The sequence below is a fragment of the Mytilus californianus genome, unplaced genomic scaffold (genome assembly GCF_021869535.1).
Source record: "Mytilus californianus isolate M0D057914Y unplaced genomic scaffold, xbMytCali1.0.p SCAF_5, whole genome shotgun sequence".
Classification (NCBI taxonomy): domain Eukaryota; kingdom Metazoa; phylum Mollusca; class Bivalvia; order Mytilida; family Mytilidae; genus Mytilus; species Mytilus californianus.
Window position 1 is genome coordinate 7,538,751 of NW_026262701.1, and position 25,229 is coordinate 7,563,979.

At 33.6% G+C, this 25,229-nt stretch overlaps 1 protein-coding gene across 2 annotated transcripts; it reads right to left on the bottom strand.

Annotated features, from left to right (window-relative positions):
- Positions 1–113: 113 nt before the first annotated feature.
- LOC127701562 (heat shock 70 kDa protein 12A-like) lies at positions 114–22,993 on the bottom strand. Of its 2 annotated transcripts, XM_052205504.1 has the most exons (9): positions 22,952–22,993; positions 21,266–21,571; positions 19,163–19,390; positions 18,733–18,877; positions 15,210–16,506; positions 4,867–5,172; positions 3,399–3,626; positions 2,928–3,051; positions 114–1,176 (listed from the first exon to the last, which is right to left on the bottom strand). In XM_052205504.1, the coding sequence occupies exons 5-9, from the start codon at positions 15,267–15,269 to the stop codon at positions 128–130; spliced, it is 1,767 nt and encodes a 588-aa protein (XP_052061464.1). In that variant the 5' UTR covers positions 15,270–16,506; positions 18,733–18,877; positions 19,163–19,390; positions 21,266–21,571; positions 22,952–22,993; the 3' UTR covers positions 114–127. The 2 variants fall into 2 exon arrangements, with proteins under 2 accessions (XP_052061464.1, XP_052061465.1); XM_052205505.1 differs by lacking the exon at positions 18,733–18,877.
- Positions 22,994–25,229: the final 2,236 nt, after the last annotated feature.

Genomic DNA, 25,229 nt, shown 5'->3' on the forward strand with positions numbered 1-25,229 from the left:
CAGAAGTGATATTGACCAATTTGGTTGCTGCCCCAATGTCGTATAACCTACATCTTTTATTACAATTTATGCTTTATATGAATATAGTTCGTGTATATGCCTAACGAGAACAGTTACTTTTATAAATTTATTTATATTTTATTGAAATGTTTGATTTATTTTCGGTTCCTTTTTGTTTTGCTGTTACAGCAAGCTCTGTAAGTCCAAATTGAAAATCAACTTCAATATCAATTCTGTCTTTAGACGGACTCTGAATATCTATTTTTAAGTCAGCAAAGTGTCTACAATCTTTGTCATCAATATACACAGGATTTTCATGTGGAGAGGAAAATAAACGAAAAGTAGCAATTTCTTGGTTTGGTACTATCGTATGAAATGTATGTGAACGTTTTTCTCCCACAACAACTGGTGTGTTTGCTGAAATCAAACTATGAAATGTATCTCGACAACGTTTCACATCAACAACAGTTACAGCACGGCTCTCCTGATGTTTTGAAGGATCAAATCGTTGTCTGCTTAGAATTCCGTAGGAATGTTTAACAATCCTTGAAGCGATTATATTTGGATTGTGTCCGTACATGACAGCTCCTCTGAGTACTGCAGTACTGCTGTCAGGTATAATGATCACTGTTTTGTCTGGAAATGCCGTCTTTATAGTATTTTGTACAACTACCGACTCAGAAAACCCACCAACAAGTAATAACATAGATAGGTCCTTACATTTAGGATTTTTCAAGTTCTCTCTCATCAAATTAACTATTCTGGATGTAGTTGAACTAAATAAAGACAAAAAAAGCTCTTTCGACAATTGCACTTTATCCCCCGTAATGTGTGTAACTGTGTCTTTCCATTTTGACTGTTTTAAAATATCAACGAAAGTCTTTTTATAATGATCAGTGCAAATTTTATCGAACGCCACCAATGGCACAGACATTCGAATTCTTTTCTCTGGATCTGCTTGTTTTAGGAGTTCTAAAGCTCTCCGTAGTTCTAAATAGTCTAATGGATAGTCACGTTTGAATGCAATCAACACATCGTTCCCTAGTATTTGCGATACGACCTTCATGAATTCTTTATCAACATGTGTACCGCCACACTCATCACCACAAGGTTTACACAAATCTTTCAGTTTACCGTTTTTCAGTTTCTCTTGAATAACAATATCTGTTGTGCCTCCTGAAATAATTAATTTACCATTTATTAAATAACCATTCTGGCAAAAATCCATACAATAGAGGTGTTTTGGGATTCATGTTAGATACAATTGCATTGGAACAGCAATAATTATATGTTGTTTGATCAAAATTAAATTATATGACATAATTAAAGAACCTTAAAATACAAACACCTGACGACATAATTCAGTGAAATTAAAGAAATATTCAAAAAGTTAAATTTAAGAAATGTCATTGAGTGTGAAATAAGTACAGGGTAATTGTTTTTCGAGTCAACAATCACAGACACTAAAAAAATATCATCATTTTACTTAATGTTCTGTGATGTTGGTATGTGCATTTGCTATTTCTATATTTTCTTGTTTGTTTTGTGCTTCATTCCATGTATTAAATGAATCAACGCATCAGCAACTCAAGTTTTCTTAGTCTTGCAATGCATCTATCATTGTCAGGCTGAGATATAGATTCCCATGACTCTTTCGTTTCCCTAATCTCCGTAGATGTATAAAGCAAACTTCACATTAACAAATTAATAAGCACTTACATCAGTTTAAATTTTACATAAATTAAAAAGCAACATTGGTATTTTCCTTCTATAATATGCTGTTTGTTTAGAGTCAACTTTTAAGCATTTCCAAAATAAGGGACGTGAACAAAGTTCCCAGTCCATCGAAGCCTTTCGGACGCACGAAATTTATCAAGTGTTATTCTCATTTTGCAGCATACCAATTGGTAAGATTTAGAATGTGGTTGACCTCTAGATGAGACAGACAGTTTTAAATTCCACACAAACATTCCCAAATGATTTATTCCATGGGTTATTTAACGTGCAAAGAAGATCGACATCCACCGGAACATATGCCTTGGTGTAGCATTCTCAATTAAATTTGAATCAAATCGTCGTGTGAATCTTATAGTGTTATATGTCCACTTTTGATAAAAATAGAGATCATTATATATTTGATATCTAAGTGCAATGGTCTATCTCCATATACAACTATAAAACGAGATTTCTATACTCTACGAGTTTTTGTCAGAACTATACTGTTCTCTCCCCACATTCCCATTGGAATATAATAGCTAATTCCTCTAGTTAGTTCAGAGAAAAATATTTTTTTAATGTTGTATCTCCATTATTTTTCAGGTATTTTTGCTGTAAAATAACTGTTATAAAAATTATCTTAGTAGTACTATGCTGAAATTGTGTGCATGGTTTTGAACTCAATCTATGAGCAATTCTTAGCTAATCCAGCAGTCCCCAATTGGGGATATTATTCAGTTAAACAAATCATGGTATATCTCAAAAAGAAATATAGGGATTTTCTAAAACATTATAGTTTGTAGAGAAGTGTCCTATCTCAAGAAAAGGGATGCTTTATTTATCTAAGTTGCTTGTCCATTAAAAAAACAATCGAACAAAGAGTTACTCTTCATGTATATACATTTGATTCCTATAGAACTTTTTATGACTCAGTCAAATATTTATGATATTGCGCTTTTAAAATTTAATTTAAATGTGTACCACTACTACCAAATGGAAAAAAAACATTATTATAAGATTCACACGACGAAATGTGTCAGAATTGACTCGTGTGTACTTTACGTAAGATTTATTTAACTGTATAAATATTTTTCCTGTGCAGCAACATGATCGTCTCCCTTACAAGACAGGTGGATCAAATGTCAGTTCATCTATAACCATTCTACTATTATTGTCAAAACTTTTATGAAAATACCACAGGATGTACTCACCTCCGATATCCACTATCATACATTTTAAATCTGATGATGGTGTTGAGGAAAATGGGACACATTGACAAAATATGGAGGCGGCTTCTGGTTCAAGAGCAATAATGGGATTGTGTCCTAATCCAGCCTTGAAGTACAAATAGTATAAGATACAAAACTTTTTTGGAGGACCAATATTTAAGAACCAAACTACCATAGTTTCCTTTACGTTGATGCAATGCATTTTACTTTAGCAAAACCATAATTAGGTTACAAATTAACTCAATAGATTAAATCGAATAGCAAAAAATAGACAATTTTTCATATTCAATATTAAAAAAATTTGCTATTCCGTCTTAGTAATTACAACATACAGTAGAGCCTTATAATGAAGGATATTGTAAAAATAATAGATATTACTAATCAGACAAGAAGAATGTTGCAAACCAGTTATTATTACATCAAACAATAATTATGTTTTTGTAGTTCATATACCTTCACTGCACATGTTCGCATAAACTTCTTTGCCGGTTCTGTCCATATCGAAGGAATTGTAAATACCCATCTTATTTCCTTTTCCTGAATTGCTGTACCTAGAAGACCTCTGGTTTTCAAATTATTCATTAAATGGTCCTTTAATGACTTTAACGATCCGATAATGACTGTCTTAGCTAAAATTGGTTTCCCTGTTACATCTTCTATCATGGAGTCATTTGTTAAGACCTAAACAGTTAAATATATAGAATTAAGTTTTAGCTTATTCTTTCTTAAACACGTCATTACAAGCTTACTCTTACTATAGCACTATTTGTTGGCATATCAATTTTGTTTTCAAAGTTACTGCATCAATCTGATGAGAAAAGTCCATGTAACTTTGGTTTTTTTTTCTCTACATAGCAACTTTCTCAGATGATTGCAAAAGAGAGGCAAAGATACCAAAAGGACCTTATAAATCTCATAAGTCGAAACAAACTGACAAAGCCATAACAAAAGACGAGAAACGACCAAAAGACTAACAACAGTATAAAAAGCACAACACAGAAAACTAAAGACTGAGCAACACGAACCCCAGCCTAAACCGGGGTGATCTCAGGTGCTCCTAAAGGGTAAGTAGATGCTGCTCCACATGCAGCACCCGTCGTGTTGCTCATGTAAGTAAAAACCCGGTCATAAGTTAATTCGGTAGATCTCATTCTAAGAAAAGAAGACGAGATTGTGGTTACCACAATTGGAATAGAGGGACGAAAGGTACCAGAGGGACAGTCAAATTCATAGATCGAAAACAAACTGACAATGCCATGGCCAAAAATAAAAAGACAAACAGACAAATAATAGTACAGATGACACAACATAGAAAACTAAAGACTAAGCAACACGAACCCCACCAAAAACTGGGGGTGATCTCAGGTGTGTGGAACATATCCGTCGTCATCTGTGAAACAGATATTCCATACGGTCAGCCAACTTAAGATAGTATCCGTAAAATATTCGAATGGTTGATTTCAACTTCACCACTTGGAACCTCGACATTGAGAACAACATAAGAACAAAATGTAAATCAACATTTGCAAAGGGCGTTACTCACTAGATCGATACTAAGCCCAAACACAAATGTCAAAAAGACACACAGTACCGATCTAGTGTACTCGCAGTTTCTGAAAGATCATTTAAAGCCCGATGTCTGCTAATGTATAAGACTATATTTTAGTAAACACCTCCAACGGATTTTAGTGTAAAGGCGTCATTTCTGCCGAAATCTGACTTCATTAACTCTATTGAAACCAAATTGTATTCCTTTCTTTATTTTGACATGATATATAAATAAATTTCGACGAAATATAGACTTTAATTTGCGTTTTGGTGGCGTAAAACAACCATCAATAATTCAGAATGTGTATCCCTTCAAACCTTCGAAATGTTCATTCTTACCTTAGGAAAGGGGATAATTTATTATTTCACTAACCTCTATCTTATAAAGATTCATTTTAAAATTCTTGAAGAAATAATATTCATTCTGTGTTTTGTCCAACAAAATGTTCATGTAGTCATCTTCAGCGTCATACCCAAACGACAAAACCTTTTTGTTCTCATCAAACAAAATACAAGTTGGACATTTTATGGATAAATTTCCAGGCCTCCAGGCTTGGTTTGCATTTATGTGTAACGGATTATTTTCAAATTCAGCTTTCATTGAAAATGCATATCCTGAAAACGCTGTTCCCAAATCTATGGCTGCTACCATCAACACAGGGGTCGACATCCTGGTGTCCTACAATTAGAAAACAAATTATAAAAGTACACAAAAGGAATATAATGAAAGCTGGCCTTGTTATAAATTATAGATCAAAAATATGTTTCAATGATGTATATTCTTATTATCTTTAATTTAAAAAATGTTAGATAACATTTCACTTAAATTTATATTTGATATCAACAGTATTAGAAGGTGAATGCATCAGGCCAAACCTTTTTGTCATTTTTTGCATTTCCTTTTTTTTTCGTTGTGTTATGTTTGGGTGGAAGTTTATTGCTTAGTGAAACTCAAATGGTTGAAAATGGTGTATACATTTTAAGGGTATTTTGATAATTGAAATGTGAATTCAAAATTATTGTAAAATCGAGTATTTTACTATTATACAGACCTATACACAACACACTTTTTCTCAATGTATTGTTATTTGCATTTTTCATTTATAAATGGTCTAATAGCGTGAATAGTTCAGTCAGATAAATTAGCTTACCCTAGTTTTGTTTACAGTTGTAACCGACAAGGAAGAAAATTGTACAGAGTGCAGGTCAACCCATGCGTAGCATACAATGGGTTCTTTAAAATTTAGCTCACTACTTTAAATATACCTTCAAACAGTATATTTTTGTCGATTTTGTGAAATTACGGGTGTGCTTTGTCGGATTTAGTCGTGTAGATTTTTGTTGTCAGGACCCCAAAAAATATTTTAACGATACTGTAACAGTTTCAAATTTTAAACGTTCGACTACTAGTAACTCTATTAATCGACCTTCTACGTCTAAAGGTAAATGTAACACACATTTCATGAGGCAAACATGTCAATGTGATACGAAAATGAACTCTGTTTTGTATAAAACCGACATGCAAAGGTCAAAGGTAAAAGAAAGCAAACATTGAAGTGCACAGTCAAAGCAGAGCCAACTTGTGCATAAACCTAGCAGAGGTCAATCAGAAAAGCCAAAAAATGGTTTGGGGTAATTTTCTTTGAGGTAGTAAAAGGTTAAGTTTATTCGCAATGATCTTAAAAGAGAGGTGGAAGATACCAAAGAGATATTCAAACTCATAAGTCGAAGATAAACTGAAAACGCCGTGGCAAAAAAAAACCCAACACGACGGAAAGACAAACAACAGTCTTCAAAACACAACATAGAAAGCTAAAAACTGAGCAACATAAGCTTCACATGATGGTCTTGATGTATAGATTCTAGGTACTGATGTTGTTTATCATCTTAATTACGTGTACCGACATAGCTAGATAATACTATTAATTATCTAATTATTACCACATTTTATATTAACTAGTATTGTAATTTTCATTGTTATTAATAAAGGTTATATGAGTATTATAAACCAAATCTTAAATTCTATCCTAATTCTATCCTATTTTGGGGAAATTTCAGAAATTCAAATGTGACGTCACTTTTTTTGCGTTGATCTATTTAGCTAACTCGGCTGTGAATTTTTATGTGCTGGTTTATGATGTTTTATGTATCCGTTTTTATTCTGTAGTTAGTCACCACTTCGGTGTTATCATGTATATCTATTATATAGTCATTTTTATAAATTTACTGTTTGCAAAAGCATGAATTATTCTAAATACTAAGGATTTTCTTATCCCAGACATATAACCTTAGCCGTATTTGGCACAACTTTTTGGAACTTTTGGTCCTCAATGCTCTTCAACTTTGTACTTGTTTTGGCTTTCGTACTTCTTGGATCTGAGCGTCCGCGTCTTGCGTATTAAATTTTAAACCTGGTACCTTTTGTTAGCTAATATTCGTATGTTTTTCTCCCATTTATTTGTATTGTAGTCCTGTCATGTAATGTTGTCATTTTAATGTTATATTTAACATTGCCATAAAAGCTGGAGGTTTGGCTAGCCACAAAACCAGGTTCAACCCACCATTTTTTTCTTAAAATGTCCTGTACCAAGTCAAGAAATTGTTATTTTATTGTTATATTATAGTTCGTTTCTGTGTGTGTTACATTTTAATGTTGTGTTTCTGTTGTGTCGTAGTTCTCCTCTTACATTTGATGTGTTTCCCTTAGTTTTAGTTTGTAACCCGGATTTGTTTTTTTCTCAATCGATTTATGAATTTCGAACAGCGGTATACTACTGTTGTCTTTATTTATAGTGTTCTTTTATTTGTCTTTGTAAATTATTAACGTTTACTGTTTGGTCCATTTTTGAGGGGTGGACAGGGGGTACCCTTCTCCCACCTCCCGCACTCTATCTCCCACCTCCCACTTTTAGAATCTTTTTTTCTCTTCCACCTATTTTTTGTCTAACACCTCCCGCCCCCCCCCCCCCCCTTCTCCCACCTCCCTCAAAAGCTGTCCATTCCCTCATTTTTGGTAATATCCTTTAGACGTGGCTCGGTACTTGTACATCCCGCCATTGTGTTGTTGTGCTGTTGTCATTTTTTGTATTCTTGTGTTTCAATGTTGCGTATGTGCTTTGTCTATATGCCATTTTGTTTCTCTTTGTTGACATATTTGTTTGTTTTTATAGTGATTGAGATTATAACACAATGTTGACTGTTGTACCCTATTTTTGACCTATTATGTCTGTTTTTTTTTAATTTGCCAATTGTTAAGGGACTTTCCGTTTTGAATTTTCCTTGGAGTTCGGTATTTTTGTTGTTTTAAACTTTTCCACCAAAAACGGGATGATTTCAAGTACTCCGGAAGGGTAAGCAGACCCTGATCTGCATGTAGCACTCGTCGTGTTGTGCATGCAAGTACAAATTCGATGACGTCACATCGTGAAAAATAGAATGGGATTGTGGTTACGACTATTATTAGACTCGGGATGACATCCGTTAAATTTTCGAAGGGATGACTATACATGCTAGGTCAACAATTGAAATGTCGTTTAAATTAAGAGGAATAATTATTTTGTACTCAATTAAATTGTACCCACCAGCCAGTTGATGGATGTTGATCTCGGGTACTGGGTTTTCAGCAGCAGCAACGTCCCAGTGATAGTTTTGTTAAGATTTAAAAGTACGTCATCGATTTCAATACTTGCGACGTATTAAATAACCTTATATCGATTGCCTGAGAACAAATTTAACAAAGCCTTGTAAAGTATCAAAGCCATGGCCATACAGGACATTATAACATCAGATAAAATCGTCTTTGGTAGGAATTGGAACCTATAGGTTTTAGTACACTAACCTAATTAATTAGTGGGTATCAATTTCAATGCAGCAGATGCCGATACGAGAATTAACGTCTCTTCAGTGGTGCTATAGGCCAAATATAAATGAAAAGTTAAAAAAAAATTGGAAGCTTACATAACAACTGCATTTTAAAAGTAAAATAACAAAAATACCGAACTCAAGGGAAAATTCAAAACGGAAAGTCCCTTATCAAATGACAAAATCAAAAGCTCAAACACATGAAACGAATGGAAAACAACTGTCATATTCCTGACTTGGTACAGGCATTTCCTTGTGTAGAAAAAGGTGGAAACTATTCTCTTCGAAAAATGCCTATACCTATTCAGAAATATGATAGTTGTTTTCCATTCGTTCCGTTAGTTTCATGGACTTCCCTTTTGACATTTTAGGAATTTGATCTTTCGAGAAATCTTAAGTCGTCCATGCTTCGATGGAAGATTGATTAACATGATCCCCCTATAAATAAGGGACGATCTCTGATTATCCGGAAAATATCGAAACTCGGACAACCTTCAGCATGCTACATGGTAAAAAGTAAAATAACAAAAATACCGAAATCCAAGGAAAATTCAAAACGGAAAGTCCCTTATTAAATGGCAAAATCAAAAGCTCAGACACCTCAAACGGATGGAAAACAACTGTCATATTCATGACTTGGTACAGGCATTTCCTTGTGTAGAAAATGGTGGGAGCTATTTTCTTCGAAAAATGCCCGTGTACCTTTTCAGAAATATGACGGCTGTTTTCCATTCGTTCCGTTAGTTTCATGGACTTCCCCCTTTTGAATTTACCTTGGAGTTCGTTATTTTTGTTAATACATTTTTTACAAATTCATTTTATCATTGATTGGTTACACATATTACATGTCATACTCACTAATAACATCTATTTAAGCAATATTAGTTACCGAAGTTCAAATCTCATAAATCGATTAAAAAGATACAATTCATGGTTACAAACAAAAACTGAGGGAATCAGATGATCTCCAAAATGAGCGGGATCGGGTGCGTCGATACGTAAAGTGTTAAACTATACCAAATGTGTTACAACAGGTGCTCATTACGACAAATGTTTGCTCGTCACTGATATACTGACGATCAATGAAGAGCAAAAACGGCGGACAAGAATTCAGAGCTATCTTAATTTCAAATGATTTCATAAGCTTTATCACTGTAAATTAGATTAACACAATAACCGTATTTCATTCTAGTACAGAAGCAATGACGATTACATCGGGGATTAACCGTCGATAAGTAGAGATATCGATCCGGTTATAATAAGTTTGATTTTCCTAAATTTATGGGTACAGTACATCGGGGACTAACCGTCGATCAAAAGAGGTATCGATCCGGTGAAAATAAGTTTGATTTACCTAAAAGGGACAGTACATCGGGAAATAACCGTCGAACAGTAGAGGTATCGATTCGATGATAATAAGTTTGATTTGTCTTAAGGGTATAGTACATTGGGAACTAGCCGTCGACCAGTAGAGGTATCGATCTGGTATAATAAGTTTTATTTGCCGAAAGGGTACAGTACATCGGGGACTTATCGTCTACCAGTAGAGGTATCGATCCGATGATAATAAGTTTGATTTGTCTTAAGGGTATAGTACATTTGGAACTAGCCGTCGACCAGTAGAGGTATCGATCTGGCATAATAAGTTTTATTTGCCGAAAGGGTACAGTACATTGGGAACTAGCCGTCGACCAGTAGAGGTATCGATCTGGTATAATAAGTTTTATTTGCCGAAAGGGTACAGTACATCGGGGACTTACCGTCTACCAGTAGAGGTATCGATCCAGTGATAATAAGTTTGATTTGACCAAAGGGTACAGAGAAATGAAGCAGTATATGTATCGATCCGGTGATAATAAGTTTGATTTGTTTAAAGGGTACAGAGAAATGAAGTTCTACTTTTACAGATTTTAAGAAACAACTTACAAAAGGTATTAGACACAAAGTACGTATATTTGTACCTTAGTAAAGATTCAATCGCTGAAGATGCTGACCACATGCGCAACCGCCACATCCAACAAAGTCCAAGGTCGCATGAATACGAATTCAAATGAGTTGAAATATTGACTTGAAGGTCAATAATACATCAGCGATGTTTTTGAGCTTATTTTGGAAGACTTGGACCAAACTGATTGCTAATAGCAAAATATTATTTTAATGTTCTGCTCTTTTAAATGTTTGAAACAAAAAAAAAGAAAAAAAAACATATTTTATTTTGTTTGTCTAAATCGTAGATAATGTCCAAAGGGAAAATGTTTCATTTGACATTTGTCATCAAAGAGAAAAACATGCCTATAGCCATGCTTCACAGAATATTTTCAGACACCTAATTTACTTAAGGACATGAAATCCTTATCTTATTGAGTATAAGATTGGATGTATTGAAATTGTTTTTTTTTTGTTCTAGTATGCAGTCAGAAAATAAGAAGGAACTTTTTATCATGGGCATTAGAAACAAGAAATTATATTTCTTTGTTTTTGGAAACAGCAGACCCAATAGATAGAATAATCAGAAAAGGAGGTACGTATAGTGCTATTTATTTAGGATGATATATATCCGAACATGTTACTAAGTTCATTACGGTCCACCGCTATTCCCATCATCCATTTTTCCAGACTTCGAACTGTGGTCATTTAACAGCAAAATTTACAAAAGACGACACCCATTTTGTGTAATAAACTCCTCCTACAGTTTTCTATCAAGATCTTTCAAATTTCAGCATGAAACAAAAATATTGATTACGAAGTAGGTCACCTTTGTGCAACAGAACAATATGAGTCTTTGGTCTATTTTTTTTTATTTTATTTTATTTATATTTCACACAATATCTGTGAATTCGTTAATTTAAAAATACACAAATTTTGATTTCCAAAGATAACCCAGAAAGATCATGTTCAAGTTTAACTAAACCCTTATAATGATATTTTAACAAATTTCATAAGACAGGAGGATAGTTTCTCTATAGATTCTATCACATTTACATTTCAAATATGTTATTATACCCTCCAGACAGTTAAATAAAAAAAAAATATTGAGCGTTGTTTAGCATGATGTATATTAAAAAAACTCCCGAGTATTATATTCCAAATTGATTCGGCCGATGTTTGCTGATGAGAATAGTATCTACATTTTCCATAAATGACTTTTTTCAAGATAAACCATATAATCCATCAAAATTATGGAAACCATTAAGATAGGTACGTGTGCTTGTTTTTGGGATACAATCATTTTACAAAAATAGGTTTTGTTTTTGGAGTTTTATACAAAATGTATGTGATTAAATGAACCTTAAACTGAATGAATGAAAAATTCATGAGAAATAAAAAGAATTTATAAACATATTACCAGAGGGTGTATTAAAGATGTAAGCTTTAAAAAATATAGAAGTTAATTTACTGTGCAAAATATTGCTCAGCATAGTCTAGGAAAAATCCAGAAGGGTTACAAAATATTAACAGAACCGTTTAAAATGACAATACAAGAAACATCTTTATGCACTAGGTCGGCAGAAAGCATGAAGTTCTAGATTACAACTTTACTTAGTTATTGACTGGTTACTAAATCTAACAATAATAAACCTGTTTGTCAAATTAAAAGAATGTTTTTATGTTTAAGGAAGTAGAATTTTTAAATTATTGGTATCTTAGTAAAATTGAGGTACCATAGGCACTTGTCTCTGATCTTTTTACCTATATACATTTATAAGGTATGTAGGTATTTTGTATGCAAAGACAAGAGCCTGTGATTATTCCCATGTAATTGTAGAATTCAAGCTATTGGCATTTATACTGTGTGCTACATATGTACCTGGTGATATGCACTAATTGATTGATTGAATATTGATTGCTTTAAGTCCAGTGGCAAATATTCTATGCACATTCAGGACGAGAACAAATTAACAATTAATTCAATAGGCAGGTTCTGCAAGGTTAGTCGGCCAACATAAAGGTCGGGAAATTTAAACTGCTACTTGAACATGAGGGCATGTTGGTTAAGGACAAAAATTGTCTTGCAACAGGCCACCTACTGATCCCTCAGAGTTATTGCAATCTTTCGCCACTTAATGAAGAGAATTGTATGATGCAAAAGATTGCACTTTTAATTCTTGAATATTATAAAAAGTATATCAAATATGAAATTGAAGATGCTGAATAGTATATACTAATTGGTATTCAGGGGACAGTATTAAAGGAAATAGACAATTCCAAAGCAGTGTGAAAGGTGTACGAAATCTTTTAGATTTCTTGCAGGTAAAGCATTTTTGTTCTGTAACGCTGGATGCAGAAAAGCTCCTGAAGTAGCTATAGCTTATCTGATGTCAAAACGAAGAATAACATTAGCAGAAGCCTCCATACAAATAGCTAAAATACATAGAATTTTACCTCATGAATGGACCCATTAACCAACTTTGTGCTTTACACAGGAAGCTGTATGGGTTATAGCACAAAACTTAGATTATCATATATTATTACATGTATATGGAATTTGTGAAATATTCATGCATATTTGTTTTTAAAAATAAAATTACCTGTATTCATTTTTTTACGTATGAATTGAAATGAATATTTCAGATGAGTAAAAAGTAGAAGAAGAGTACATAACAAAATAAAAAATAAACAAAACAAATTACTTGGTTAATAATCTTAATTGCGATTTTGCGAAACTAGACATATGTAACCGTTCGTTCGGTCGGGGTCACGGTTCAACGTCCTACACAGCAGCACTGTAAAATATCAACACACCAAAATAAATAAAGTACAGAGAATATTGATAATTAAATGATATTCCTCACTATCAGGATGCTGTTTTGGGTTCTTTTAAATGTCAGAGACAACAAAATGTTGACGTATGAAACCCTTACTTCAGCATAAATGTGTGTTTAGATTAACAAATGATATGAACTAAATAATATTACACTGGGGTGAAATATCTCAGCTAATCATGACATTTGATTGGTTACCTTGAGAGGGAAAATGAACCCATTTCCCCTGTGAAGAAACACAAAGAATAAAATATTAATAAATCTGAAATCAGGGTACTCCATTATAATAAATGTACTTCCCAGTATGTCTTTGCCCTCTATCCCATTGTTCGGTGACTCACTGACAGGGAACATGAACCCATACCTTCTGCAGAGATCCCGAATAACATATATCTGTATTCACCTCTGTATATATCTTTAATATAATTTTACGGTGTGAACTGTCACATTTTTTTCCTTTTGTTAATAGTATTACTGTATGCCTTTATTTTAGACCCGTAAATATTATAAAGTATAAAATAACAAACAGAGGGAGAAGATACCAAGGGAACCACAATTAGAACAGACGAAAAATTCAATAACTGTCCATAAAGCTAAAGATTGAGCAACACGGGGTTCGCAAAATACTTGGGTTCATATCGTCTTGTCCAACACTAATATATTATTGCGTTATGAAATACCGGTGATGTAAATTCTCTTACCTTAAAACTTGACCGAACGTGAAAGTTGGGATTGAAAGTATGGCTTCCAGAACAAGAATATAGACGAAACTATTACTAGTTAAACATCACATACATTGAAAAATGTATAGCACAAAATACAACGCAGAAAACTTAAACAAAAGCCTAGCTGAACTCTTTTATAACAAAACCAGATTTGATGCTCTAGAATGGTAAGCAGTTTCTGATCTACTAGTTGCACCTGTAATGTTACTCATTGCTTGTAATATTTTGGGCTGAATTTATGTCATAATCATCGAAAAGAGGACGGGATTGTGGCCATAGGGAGTGGAAAATACCCGTGGTCATCTGTTTATTCACAGAAATTCCATTTATAAATGATAAGTATAAATAAGAAGATGTGGTATGAGTGCCAATGAGACAACTCTCCATCCAAGTCACAATTATAGGTCAAAGTACGGCCTTCAACACGGAGCCTTGGCTCACACCGACCAGCAAGCTATAAAGGACCCCAAAATGACTAGTGTAAAACAATTGTTTCGTATAGGTTGTAAAAGCTCTCCAGAGCTTGTGTTTACTATTGTCTTGTATATACCGATTTTAAATAAAGCCGTGTCTTACTGCTTAAATGTTACTTCACTTAAAAGGAAAGTTCACAATGGGAAAATTAAAGCATCACCTTTGTTGTGAATAATCAAATTTAAAAAATGATTACAGCCGATTGCATTGAGTGTGTAGGTAAAGGTAATATCATTGGTTAGCTTGCTTGCTAGCTGAACCGTGAAGTCATTATAAGGTAAGGTATACTACCTTCCTTTCGAAGTAGCCTAGTCCTACAGACAGATAGATTGGTTATCTGTCGGACTAGTCTACTCTTAAAGGAGGGTAGTTTACCAAACCTAATAATGACTGCACGGTTCAGATAGCAAGCAAGCTAACCAAAGATATTACCTTTACCTACACACTCAATGCAATCGGCTGTAAACAAATTTTGATTGCAATTTGCGGATATAGACAAATGTAACCGCTTCCTATACAATAGACGCAGTGCATGGTTGATTATTTACAATACTATAGCTATACTTTAATATCGGCGTATGTTCTATTATGTGTCTGTTCCAGATGGAAAATCCGACAATCCGTTTTGGGATTTGGTGTTTAAGTGTTTTCTACGGTCTTTTTTGCGCACACAATTGTCAATAAGAAATAAAAATCTTCAAAAAGAAAATGGGGACTTTTTAAAAACACCGGAAACGAGGAAAAACGAATGACATCAAATTCAAAAGACAAAAAATATTTTTACGATAAAAAAAACTATTCTTGAAAACCAGAACAGGAGAAGAATCCCAACACCACGTCTTAATCCAAGTTCAGATGAACTCCGACCTCATGACTGAAACTTTAACAATTACCTTGTTAGCAATGGAAGGTTGTATGACGCACTCCAAACATTTATTTTGCATAAATGGCATAGAAGAAATATGTAGTTTTGGAAGGAAGTCTGAATTGAAAGAAAATCTATGATGCCTTTTTCCATTAATTGTTTCATTGGTTATTGTCTCACTGGCATACACATCCTCTTTAACGTAAAACTGTAGTCATCGTTTGATAATTAATCTAACCTACTAGTCTAACGTGAACAATAACTTTTATGTGTTTATTTATACTTTATTGGAACGTTTGATTTGTTTTCTGTTCCTTTTTGTTTTGCTGTTACAGCAAGCTCAGTGAGTCCAAATTGAAAATCAACTTCTATATCAATTCTGTCGTTTGACGGACTCTGAATATCTATCTTTAAGTCAGCACAGTGTCTACAATCTTTGTCATCAATATACACAGGATGTTCATGTGGAGATGAAAATAAACGAAAAGTAGCAATGTCCTGGAATGGTTCTATTGTATGAAATGTATGTGAACGTTTTTCTCCCACAACAACTGGTGTGTTTGCTGAAATCAAACTATGAAAAGTATCACGGCAACGTTTTACACCATCAACAGTTACAGCTCGGCTCTCTTGGTGTTTTGAAGGATCAAATCTCTCTTTGCTTGAAATACCGTAGGAGTGATTAACAATCCTTGAAGCGATTATATTTGGATTGTGTCCGTACATGACAGCCCCTCTGAGTACTGCAGTAATGCTGTCGTGTATTATGATCACTTTTTTGTCTGGAAATGCCTTCTTTATTGTATTTTGAACAACTATTGATTCGGATAACCCCCCAACAAGAAATATCATCGATAATTCTTTACATTCAGGGTTTTCCAAGTTCTGACTTATCAACTCAACTATTCTGGAGGTAGTTGAATTAAATAAAGACAAAAATAACTCTTTCGAAAATTGCACCTTATCCGTATTGTTCACATATGTAACTGTATTTTTATATTTCGACTTTTTCAAGACGTCAGAGAAACTCTTTTTACAATGTTCATTGCAAATTTTATCGAAAGCAACAAAAGGTATGGTCATTCGAATTCTTTTCTCTGGATCTGCTTTTTTAACATGTTCCAAAGCTCTCTGTAATTCTAAATACTTTTGCAGATAGTCACGTTCAAATTTACGCATCACATCTTCCCCCAGCATTTGCGATATAACATTCATAAATTCTTTATCAACACATGTTCCACCACACTGATCCCCACTAGGTTTATTTAAATCTTTCAGTCTTCCGTCCAATAGCTTCTCTTGAACAACGATATCTGTAGTGCCTCCTGAAAAAAATTTATAATGCTTATAGTAAACAGCGTATAATATGAAAAAAGAGAATGTGCGATCTTTATAACAAATGAAACTGCGAGCTACTGCTCACTGATGATACCCCGCCGCAACTGGATTATTTTAATAGTGTAAAAATATGTAAGTGTTCGGTAAACAGGAAGTTGTTGAGTGATGAATCTGAAAACGCATCACACGGTATAGCTGACTTATATAAACCCTGAAACCACATTTCAGAAATCCTTAAGATGTAGTTCCTGAGAAAGATGCGACGAAAAATATTCATGGGACGGATGGACGGACTGACGCACGGACGGACGGACTGACGGATGGACGGACGGACGGACAGACAGAGGTAACATAGTATACCTCCACTTTTTTAAAGCGGGAGTATAATTATGTGTTAACTTAGTTAAATGCAACTAATACATCACTAATAACTATGCGCATGTATATTATTAATTTTGGTTTCATTCTCTTTATATCAAATAAATTCGATCTTTTCAATTGCCATTTAACTACATTGGTGGCCTTCGGCTGTTTTCCATGAAGGGCCGTTCGGGTCATAATTCATTTTGTTACACGTACGCTTGAAGTACGCGTAACAGGTCGTTCACGTACCCTAGAGGTACACGTAACACTGTTCACGTACCCTAGAGGTACACGTAACACTTTGTTCGCGTACCCAAGAGGTACACGTAACAGTTTGCTCACGTTCCTAGAGGTGCGCGTAACAGTTTGTTAAAGTACCGTGGAGGTACGCGTAACTGTTTGTTCCTGCAGCTAACCGCAACAGAAAACCTGTCATCCCTTTTCCTTAATAATGGATTATCTGTGTCAACATCATATCATTATCCCTCAACCTCAAACTACTTGCAACAGAAGAATAAATGTTTTGTGTATGGAAAAGTATAAGTATTCACTAGGAAAAAATCCCCATGAAATGAATGCAGATATCTAAAATTATACCGGAAAGAAATTAATTATATCCTTTAAGGATGTGTATTGGATAAGGGAGATAACTCTGTAAAAACTGCTTGAAATTTGGCAACAAACGATAACAAAACGAAGAAAACTGTTTCACATGTACACAATCTGTTGCTCAAATTAGTGTTTAATATAAATATAGGTTTAAATCAATAACTTTAACCGAGTTTTAAAACTTAAAATCAAGTTCATAAAATGTTGTAAGTATTCTCAAGCAGACCGTGGCGAGTTCATTGTTCATAGGGTATAAAGGTTATTCAGCATACGTGAAGAAACAGTTACGTGTACCTCTAGGGTATGTGAACAAATTGTTACGCGTAACTCTGGGGTACGTGAACAAAGTGTTACGTGTACCTCTAGGGTACGTGAAAAAAGTGTTACGTGTACCTTTAGGTTACGTTAACAAAGTGTTACGTGTACCTCTAGGGTACGTGAACGACCTGTTACGCGTACATCTAGCGTACGTGTAACAAAATGAGTTATGACCCAAACGGCCCTTCATAGTTTTCTGCTCTTTCTCTTTGACACATTCCCCATTTCCATTCTCAATTTTATATATACAATTTGGAACAGTACAAATAGTACAAATACCGGCTAACTAAAATCGAAATGTTTTCGCCAATTTTCAAAATATAGAAAGGATATTTTTTTTACTTTACATTTTCTTTTTAAAAACATTACAAAAAAAAATAACCCAAATAAGTAAGATGACATATATACCATGGAATCAGAAGACATTACAACATCCCAGTGCTCTAACGTAGCGTGTAATGAGGTATATGAATGTATGTCAAATAACACCAATTCAATTCTTTTTATAACTTTTTCAATTATCTGTTTATAAGCTTAATGTTTTTCTTACATTTTTTTTCGTATACGGCTGTAAATGGAAACCAATCTGATTAAAATTCAGATCTATCTTAATTCGCGGGCTCGTATGAGGATAACGAAATTCTAATTAGATTGCACGGAAACCTACAAGATCAGAGTTAATAAGTTCTTATTCTGGAAATCATCAACATTATAAGAGACTGAGGACTGAGGAAACATTTAGTACACTGCTAACTCAACATACTTGGATCTTTCCTATGATTGAATTATTGGCTGTCTAAGTTTTTTGTTTAATCGAGATACGTGAAGCGAAATTCTTATAAAATAATTTTGTCATATATCAGAAAATCCACCCGTCTACATCCCGCCTGCCCTTAGCTAACTTTAAGTTGATAAATACTCACCTCCGATGTCAACTATCATGAATTTTAAACAAGGACCTGTATTCTGTCTTACGTCTCTTGGTGTTGAGCAAAATGGTGCTAACTGACAAAATAAAGAAGCAGCCTCTGGTTCAAGAGCAATATTTGGCTTTTTTCCTAATCCAGCCTTGAAGTACAAAGTAAATATTATTAACCAAAAACATAGGTTCATACAATTCAGACTTATACTGTATCCCCCTCCCCCTTTCGTTTCTCTAATTATGTAAAGCAGTATTATTTTTACGAAAGACATAGCTAGCTCCTAGATTGACTCCATAAAATGAACTGCAAGGAAAAGTATGAACACAATCTTCCGATAGGTCTTATTATCTTATTAAATAATGCTGATGATAAGGATGCCACACAAGTTGTTTAATTATACATGTCAAAATTATGAATTTTTTTCTCATACCTTCACTGCACACGTTCGCATGAATTTCTTTGCAGGTTCTGACCATATAGCAGGAATTGTCAACACCCATCCTATGTCATTTTCCATAACTAATGTGCCTAAAAGACCTCTCGTCTTCAGATTCAGCAGGAAATGGTCCTTTAAAAACTCTATCGAGGCTGAAAAGACTATTTTGGCTGACATTGCTTTACCTGATACATCTTCTACCATGAAGTCGTTTGTAATAACCTGAACAATAAAACATGGAATCAGGTCTGCTTTTCAAGTCTCGTGGAACATAGTTTAGTTCTCTAAGACATGTAATTGAGGGTCTGATTCTTATACTTATCAATTACGGATATTGATGAGATCATTCCAAATAAGTTTGACTTTATTATTAAATAATACAATTACGTGTAAGTATACTAAAATATAAATGTCTTCTTTAAACAGATCAAAAATGTATATGTAATTCTCATGCTTTCTTTCTGTTATTCTTTTACTTTAACAATTTTTTTTTATTGTAATCAAAATATCTAAGTGACTTCCATTGTTGAAAATTTGCATTCTTTGTCATCGTTGTTTTTTTTATTCTTTGTTATTTCAACCTTTTTTTGATATCCTGCAACCGATATCTTTTGTTTATGGGGAAAATTAAATTTGGCTAAATTGTTTATACTTGATCTTTTTAATACACTTTTCCTAGTCATTCCCTTTTCATTTTTCAAGTCTTCGGTTAAAACAAAATAACGTGTTCTTCCAAGAGACATATATAGTTCTGTTACATTGTAAGCTTGTCTCTCTTCATGACATTATACACATTGGCTTCTGACTATCACTTTAAAGAGTTTTGACATGTGGCGTGGGAAATTCTTATTATTTACTAGCGGAAAAAAGAAACTTTGTATACATATGGTTCATACCCGTGTTTGTTTACACGTATGAACCTGGGTTGCTTGTAAAATTATTTCGGGTTTCTGCTGGGTTAGTTAATGATTGATAAATGTTAGGTGAAACGCAATTGAAAAGTGTGATACTAGTGTATTATATTAAGCATATAAAATCGAATATAAAAAATACAGAACCACAAAAGTTACATAAGTCGAGTTGCAATCTTTTTTGGATTACATATTTTTGTGATCATCTACAGTGACTGAACCCAAATTCAATCGGGTCTTCCTAATTCGATGGAGCATTTATAAATCATTTTTTTAAAAGATGGACATATGGGGGAAAATAAAATACGGAAACTTGTGACAAAATGTCTTTAAATTTAGTCAATTAACTGCTGTGACCGTGATCTTTGGCTTTTTACGATTTTAAGTACGCAAAAACACAATAGGACTCTTCCTTCTCCCATCAGGCTTTATAAGGCCAATATTTTTTTTTTAAATAAATGAAAAGATTTTATCTGGAAACCGAAATATTGACGTCCAGACATTCAGAATTTTTCAGGAAAAAAAGTAAGATAAAAACCAATACGAAATATTTCAAACAAAGAGAAGAAAAATATTTTGTGAACAATTCCTGCCAAAACGTTTTATTTTTTTGATCTGACTGTTATAGCAGAATCTGAATCTTTTGGTGTTAATAGATCCTGAAAAGCAACATCGCAAAACTGTTACAGTAGTGTTTCGATTTATAATTATCCTTCGCTTAGACCGAGGGTTAGACTAGTCGCTTTCCAATGCATATAAGGAATTCAAGACAATAACGCATTGAATATTCAATCACCCACACGACAGACGCAACCTTGATCGATCACATAAGTTATGTTTTATTCTCGTAAAAAAATAAGAATTTCATCTATTTGCATGTCAATGTATATGACCAGCATTCAAGAAGATAATGCATTTAGTCTTCAATGTACTGGATCAGTGGCGGATCCAGAACTTTTTATAAGGGGGGGGGCACTAACTGACCTAAGGGGGGCCCGCTCCAGTCATGCTTCAGTGATTCCCTATATAATCAACCAAATTTTTCCCTGGATCCGTCTATGTGGATGGACATGTTTTTTATGTTAAAAAAGATAACAAATGTGACAAATTAATACTTCATGCTAGGGACAAACAAGTTAACATTTCAAACTTCCATACATAAGGTATACAACGCTGTTATACTGACCTCTCTTGTATAAAGATTCATTTTAAAGTTCTTGAAGAAATAATACTCATTTTGTCTTTTCTCCACTACAATTTCTGTGTAGTCATCTTCAGCGTCATACCCAAACGACTTCACTTTTTTGTTTTCATCAAACAAAATGCAAGTTGGACATTTGATGGATACAATTTCATGTGACCAATCTTGACTTGTTTTAACGTTTAATGGATTGTCTTTAAAATCAGCGTTCGTCGAATACGCGTATCCAGAAAATGTAGTTCCTAAATCTATCGCGGCGACCATTAATGTTGAACTCGACATCCTGCTGTTCTAAAATAATAAAGATAAATGCAAATTTATACTGACAGGAATCGTTTATTTTTCCAATCAATAATCATTGTTTTTCTTAAAATGTCACCATTAAAACGCTTAGTTTGTAATATAGCCTATAGCCTAATACCACCAATATGCCGTAGAGGGGCTCTCATGGGGGGAAGGGGTATGAGTATGTATGAATGGTCTAGCACCTGATTATCTATCAGTATTAAATTTACTGCTTGTACTGATCTTTATAATTATTGTCTCAGGTCGACAACATCAGGACTTCTTCATGTACCAAGACCTAATTCTGATCTTATTACCTGGAATAATTTGCCAAATAATATTAAACAAATAAATAATTTAGATACATTTAAGATCAAATGTTCAAACTATTTTTTAACTTACAGAATGAAGTTACCTGAATCTAATGTATTTTTCTTCTTCTTTTGAATGCATATGTACTTATTCAATATTTAAGCTGCTTTATATAACTGTATTAAGTATTTAATTTTGTTTGTATTTTTTTTCCTTTCCATTTGTATTAAAAGTTTTTGAAGGCCTCAGGGAAGATTAACATGTCATTGTTAAATGAGTAACCTTCGTTAAATATAGAATTTTATTATTATTATTATTCCGGGTTCAGCAGCTTATTGTTTTGTCATTGCATTAATAACGCTTGTAATTTTCAAGCGACCCGCCCGACTACGTTTCCCGTTTTCACGCAAAATAATTTGACTTTCACGAGTCACGCTTACAAAAAGTCGGTCATTCCCTGATAAATTCCTAAAATCGTTTATATTCTTTTGAATTTATTTGTACGATAGGTTAATGAGTAAAGTACGTGTAACTAGTAAAAAATGGACACGAAATGTTTGCGCAATGGATGTTGTTTATAAAATAAGAAGCAATTCAAATTATTGTTAAAACAATGCAACATCTAAGTGGATTTTGAATATACAAACACCTTGTTTGAACGGTTCACACATGTATGCCTTACGTGCAGAACGCCAGTTTGGTTGTGTTGCATTGTTTCCTTTTCATCTTTTGAATTTCATTGTTTTTCATTTTTCTTAATTTGAATACTTCAATTTTGATAATGATAATAAAACATAACTTCATAAAATTTGTCGATATTTGAAGGTATTTGGAAAACTTAATTGATTGTGGTTTGCTTTAGTAAACATATCCAGTGGCAAGTATAGCAGTTGAATGGGAAGAAAGTAGATTCTCTATAACAAAATATTGCCAATTGGATATCTCACAGTCCAATACACAACATATTATTCTTTAATACAAATTGTCATTTGTATTTTTATTCCTGTGTCTAATACAATTATATTAACATAAATGGCAAGACTTCGTAAACAGTTAAGTTAAAAATCAACTTACCAACGTGTTGTTTTCAGTGGTAACCGACAAGGAAGAAAATTGTATCGAGTGCAAATTACCCATGCGTCTCAAAATAGGGTCATCAAAATTAAATTTAGTGCATTATTTTTCCGATATGCCCCAAACATTATATTGTTGACGATTTTGTAAAAAAACATCGATGTGCTTTGTCGGATTTACATTGATTTATATGTAGAGATGTGAACTAATATCATATTTATACATAAACCGTTAGTTTTCTCGTTTGAATTGTTTTACATTTGTCATTTCGGGACCTTTTATAGCTAACTATATCTTCTATCTCATTTGGTCTTTGGCGGAGAGTTGTCTTATTTGGCAATAACACCATATCTTCTCATTCTTATATTCAATTCTCATGACTCTAAACATTTTTAGACGATTTTCGCTCTTACTTTTAGAATTCGACAAAAAAAGAGAGAAAAGAAAAAGGCTTTTACTCACAGGCAGCTTTGTAAATGGACCGCCCTGATCTCTGAATATTTTTTGCTCTTTTCACAACCAATCTACATTTCAAATACCGCAGCACCTGTCGTGTAAATGTTATTACTTAGCAAACGATCTAACCATAACCCAGAACCCATGTCATAGGACATATAATCCTCACAAGTCAACCAGTCAGCATGCCGACCATACAAGACCCTCATGGGTTGTCAAGGTCGTTAAAAACCACCCTCGTCGATGCCAAAAATTGTTGATCTATCATGTCTAGTTAAAAAACATCTGACATCATCCAGATAAACTAAACCTCGCTATAAACAACAAGGCATTTGACACATATCACATATTCCTTGCAACCAACCAGTATTTAAGTTGTGTGCCTATCATCAGTTAGGATCAAACTTATCCTGAAAGTTTAACTCAACTGCTGGAGAATAATGTTGAAATTCTAGCCATGCAACATGTCAGACATATACCGATTGATTGATTGTGGTTTGCCGCGTTTACGCCGCCTCAGCAGAAAAAGGCTAATTCGCGGGGAGACATATACAAAAAAACACAACCAATCTACATACGAAATATTATTGTCAATCATGTATGGTTAATGAGGGGCCAAGATCGACAACTGAAAACTTAACCTTTAATTCCATTAAAATGTACGAAAATTAGGTCGGATGACAACAATATTATAACAATTTTCTGTTAACCTTGTCGAAGTTGGGGATAAGTTATTCGGATAAAAAAAATTACAAGACGAGCACAGAAAATGTTCGACTACGTGTATTCTAATTCATTATTTCAATGCATACAAATCAATTGTTAATGACATTTGTGTATTAAAATTTCTGACTATACTTCTGTAACCTTTAAAGTTGTAAGGGCTACAGGTTAATACCAATTCATAAATTATTAACGAGGTATTTACCTGAAATTACTACAATATCTTATTAAACAAAGAAATAAGCTGCAACTTTGTGATATCAGTTATACACGAATAGAGAGTTTTCTTCTACTGCGACTTGTTGATTTGCCTTTCTTTCCTTCTACCAAATTCTGACCAAATTGCAATTTGTTTCATCAAATAAAACTGTTCAATTAGTCATAAAATTTACCAAATCGAAGTTATTTTTGAATTGCAATAAACATGTTCAATTTAAAGTTTTTAGGGAGACAATATCATCTCCCATGGAACATTGCAACTTCACATATATTTTACTGAATACATGTTTTAATTCAAATTGATGTCAGTTGAGCTGCAATACGAGAAGAGAAACAATAACAATCGTTTCACAGTAAACGGTGTTATATGAAGAGAAAAACATTGTAGACTGGAATTTAATTCATAAATAAAATCTCGAATTTGTTAATTTAGTATTGCTGATAGCTTTTACTGTATACAGTTTATCTCCGTCTACTTACTTTAGTTTTTACCCGAAACATAAAAAAAATTGTCATTTATTAGCAATAACTTTTTGAATTACTGGACTGACCATTTCTGGCTTGACGACTACGTGGAGATCTTTCTAGTTGATTATTTTTAACTGTCTCCAGTTTCTCTCTATTGTCTATAGTGTTTGCTCTAACCATTAAAATGTGGTAGAAATTGTCATATAAAGGCAATAAACTATTCCTGCAAGAAGTTAGCTGATAGTCTCAGATATGTCGACCAATTTGTAGTTCTTTTCTTGCTGATTGTTTTAGCTGTTAATATTTTTCTTTGCCTACTTGAGTTTTCGCCAAAAATGTAAAAATGGGTAAAAAAATCAGCACTAAAGGTCAACAACTATAAAGAGTCCATTGACAATTTAAGCCATGTTGC

Excerpts from the sequence above, each read along its gene's own strand:
- LOC127701562 (XM_052205505.1), bottom strand. The coding sequence starts at position 15,269 with ATGCCATTTATGCAAAATAAATGTTTGGAGTGCGTCATACAACCTTCC. Across the intron at positions 5,173-15,209 it reads AACCTTCCATTGCTAACAAG|GACACCAGGATGTCGACCCC; the intron begins GTAATTGTTAAA and ends TTCTAATTGTAG. Across the intron at positions 3,627-4,866 it reads TGAATCTTTATAAGATAGAG|GTCTTAACAAATGACTCCAT; the intron begins GTTAGTGAAATA and ends TTAACTGTTTAG.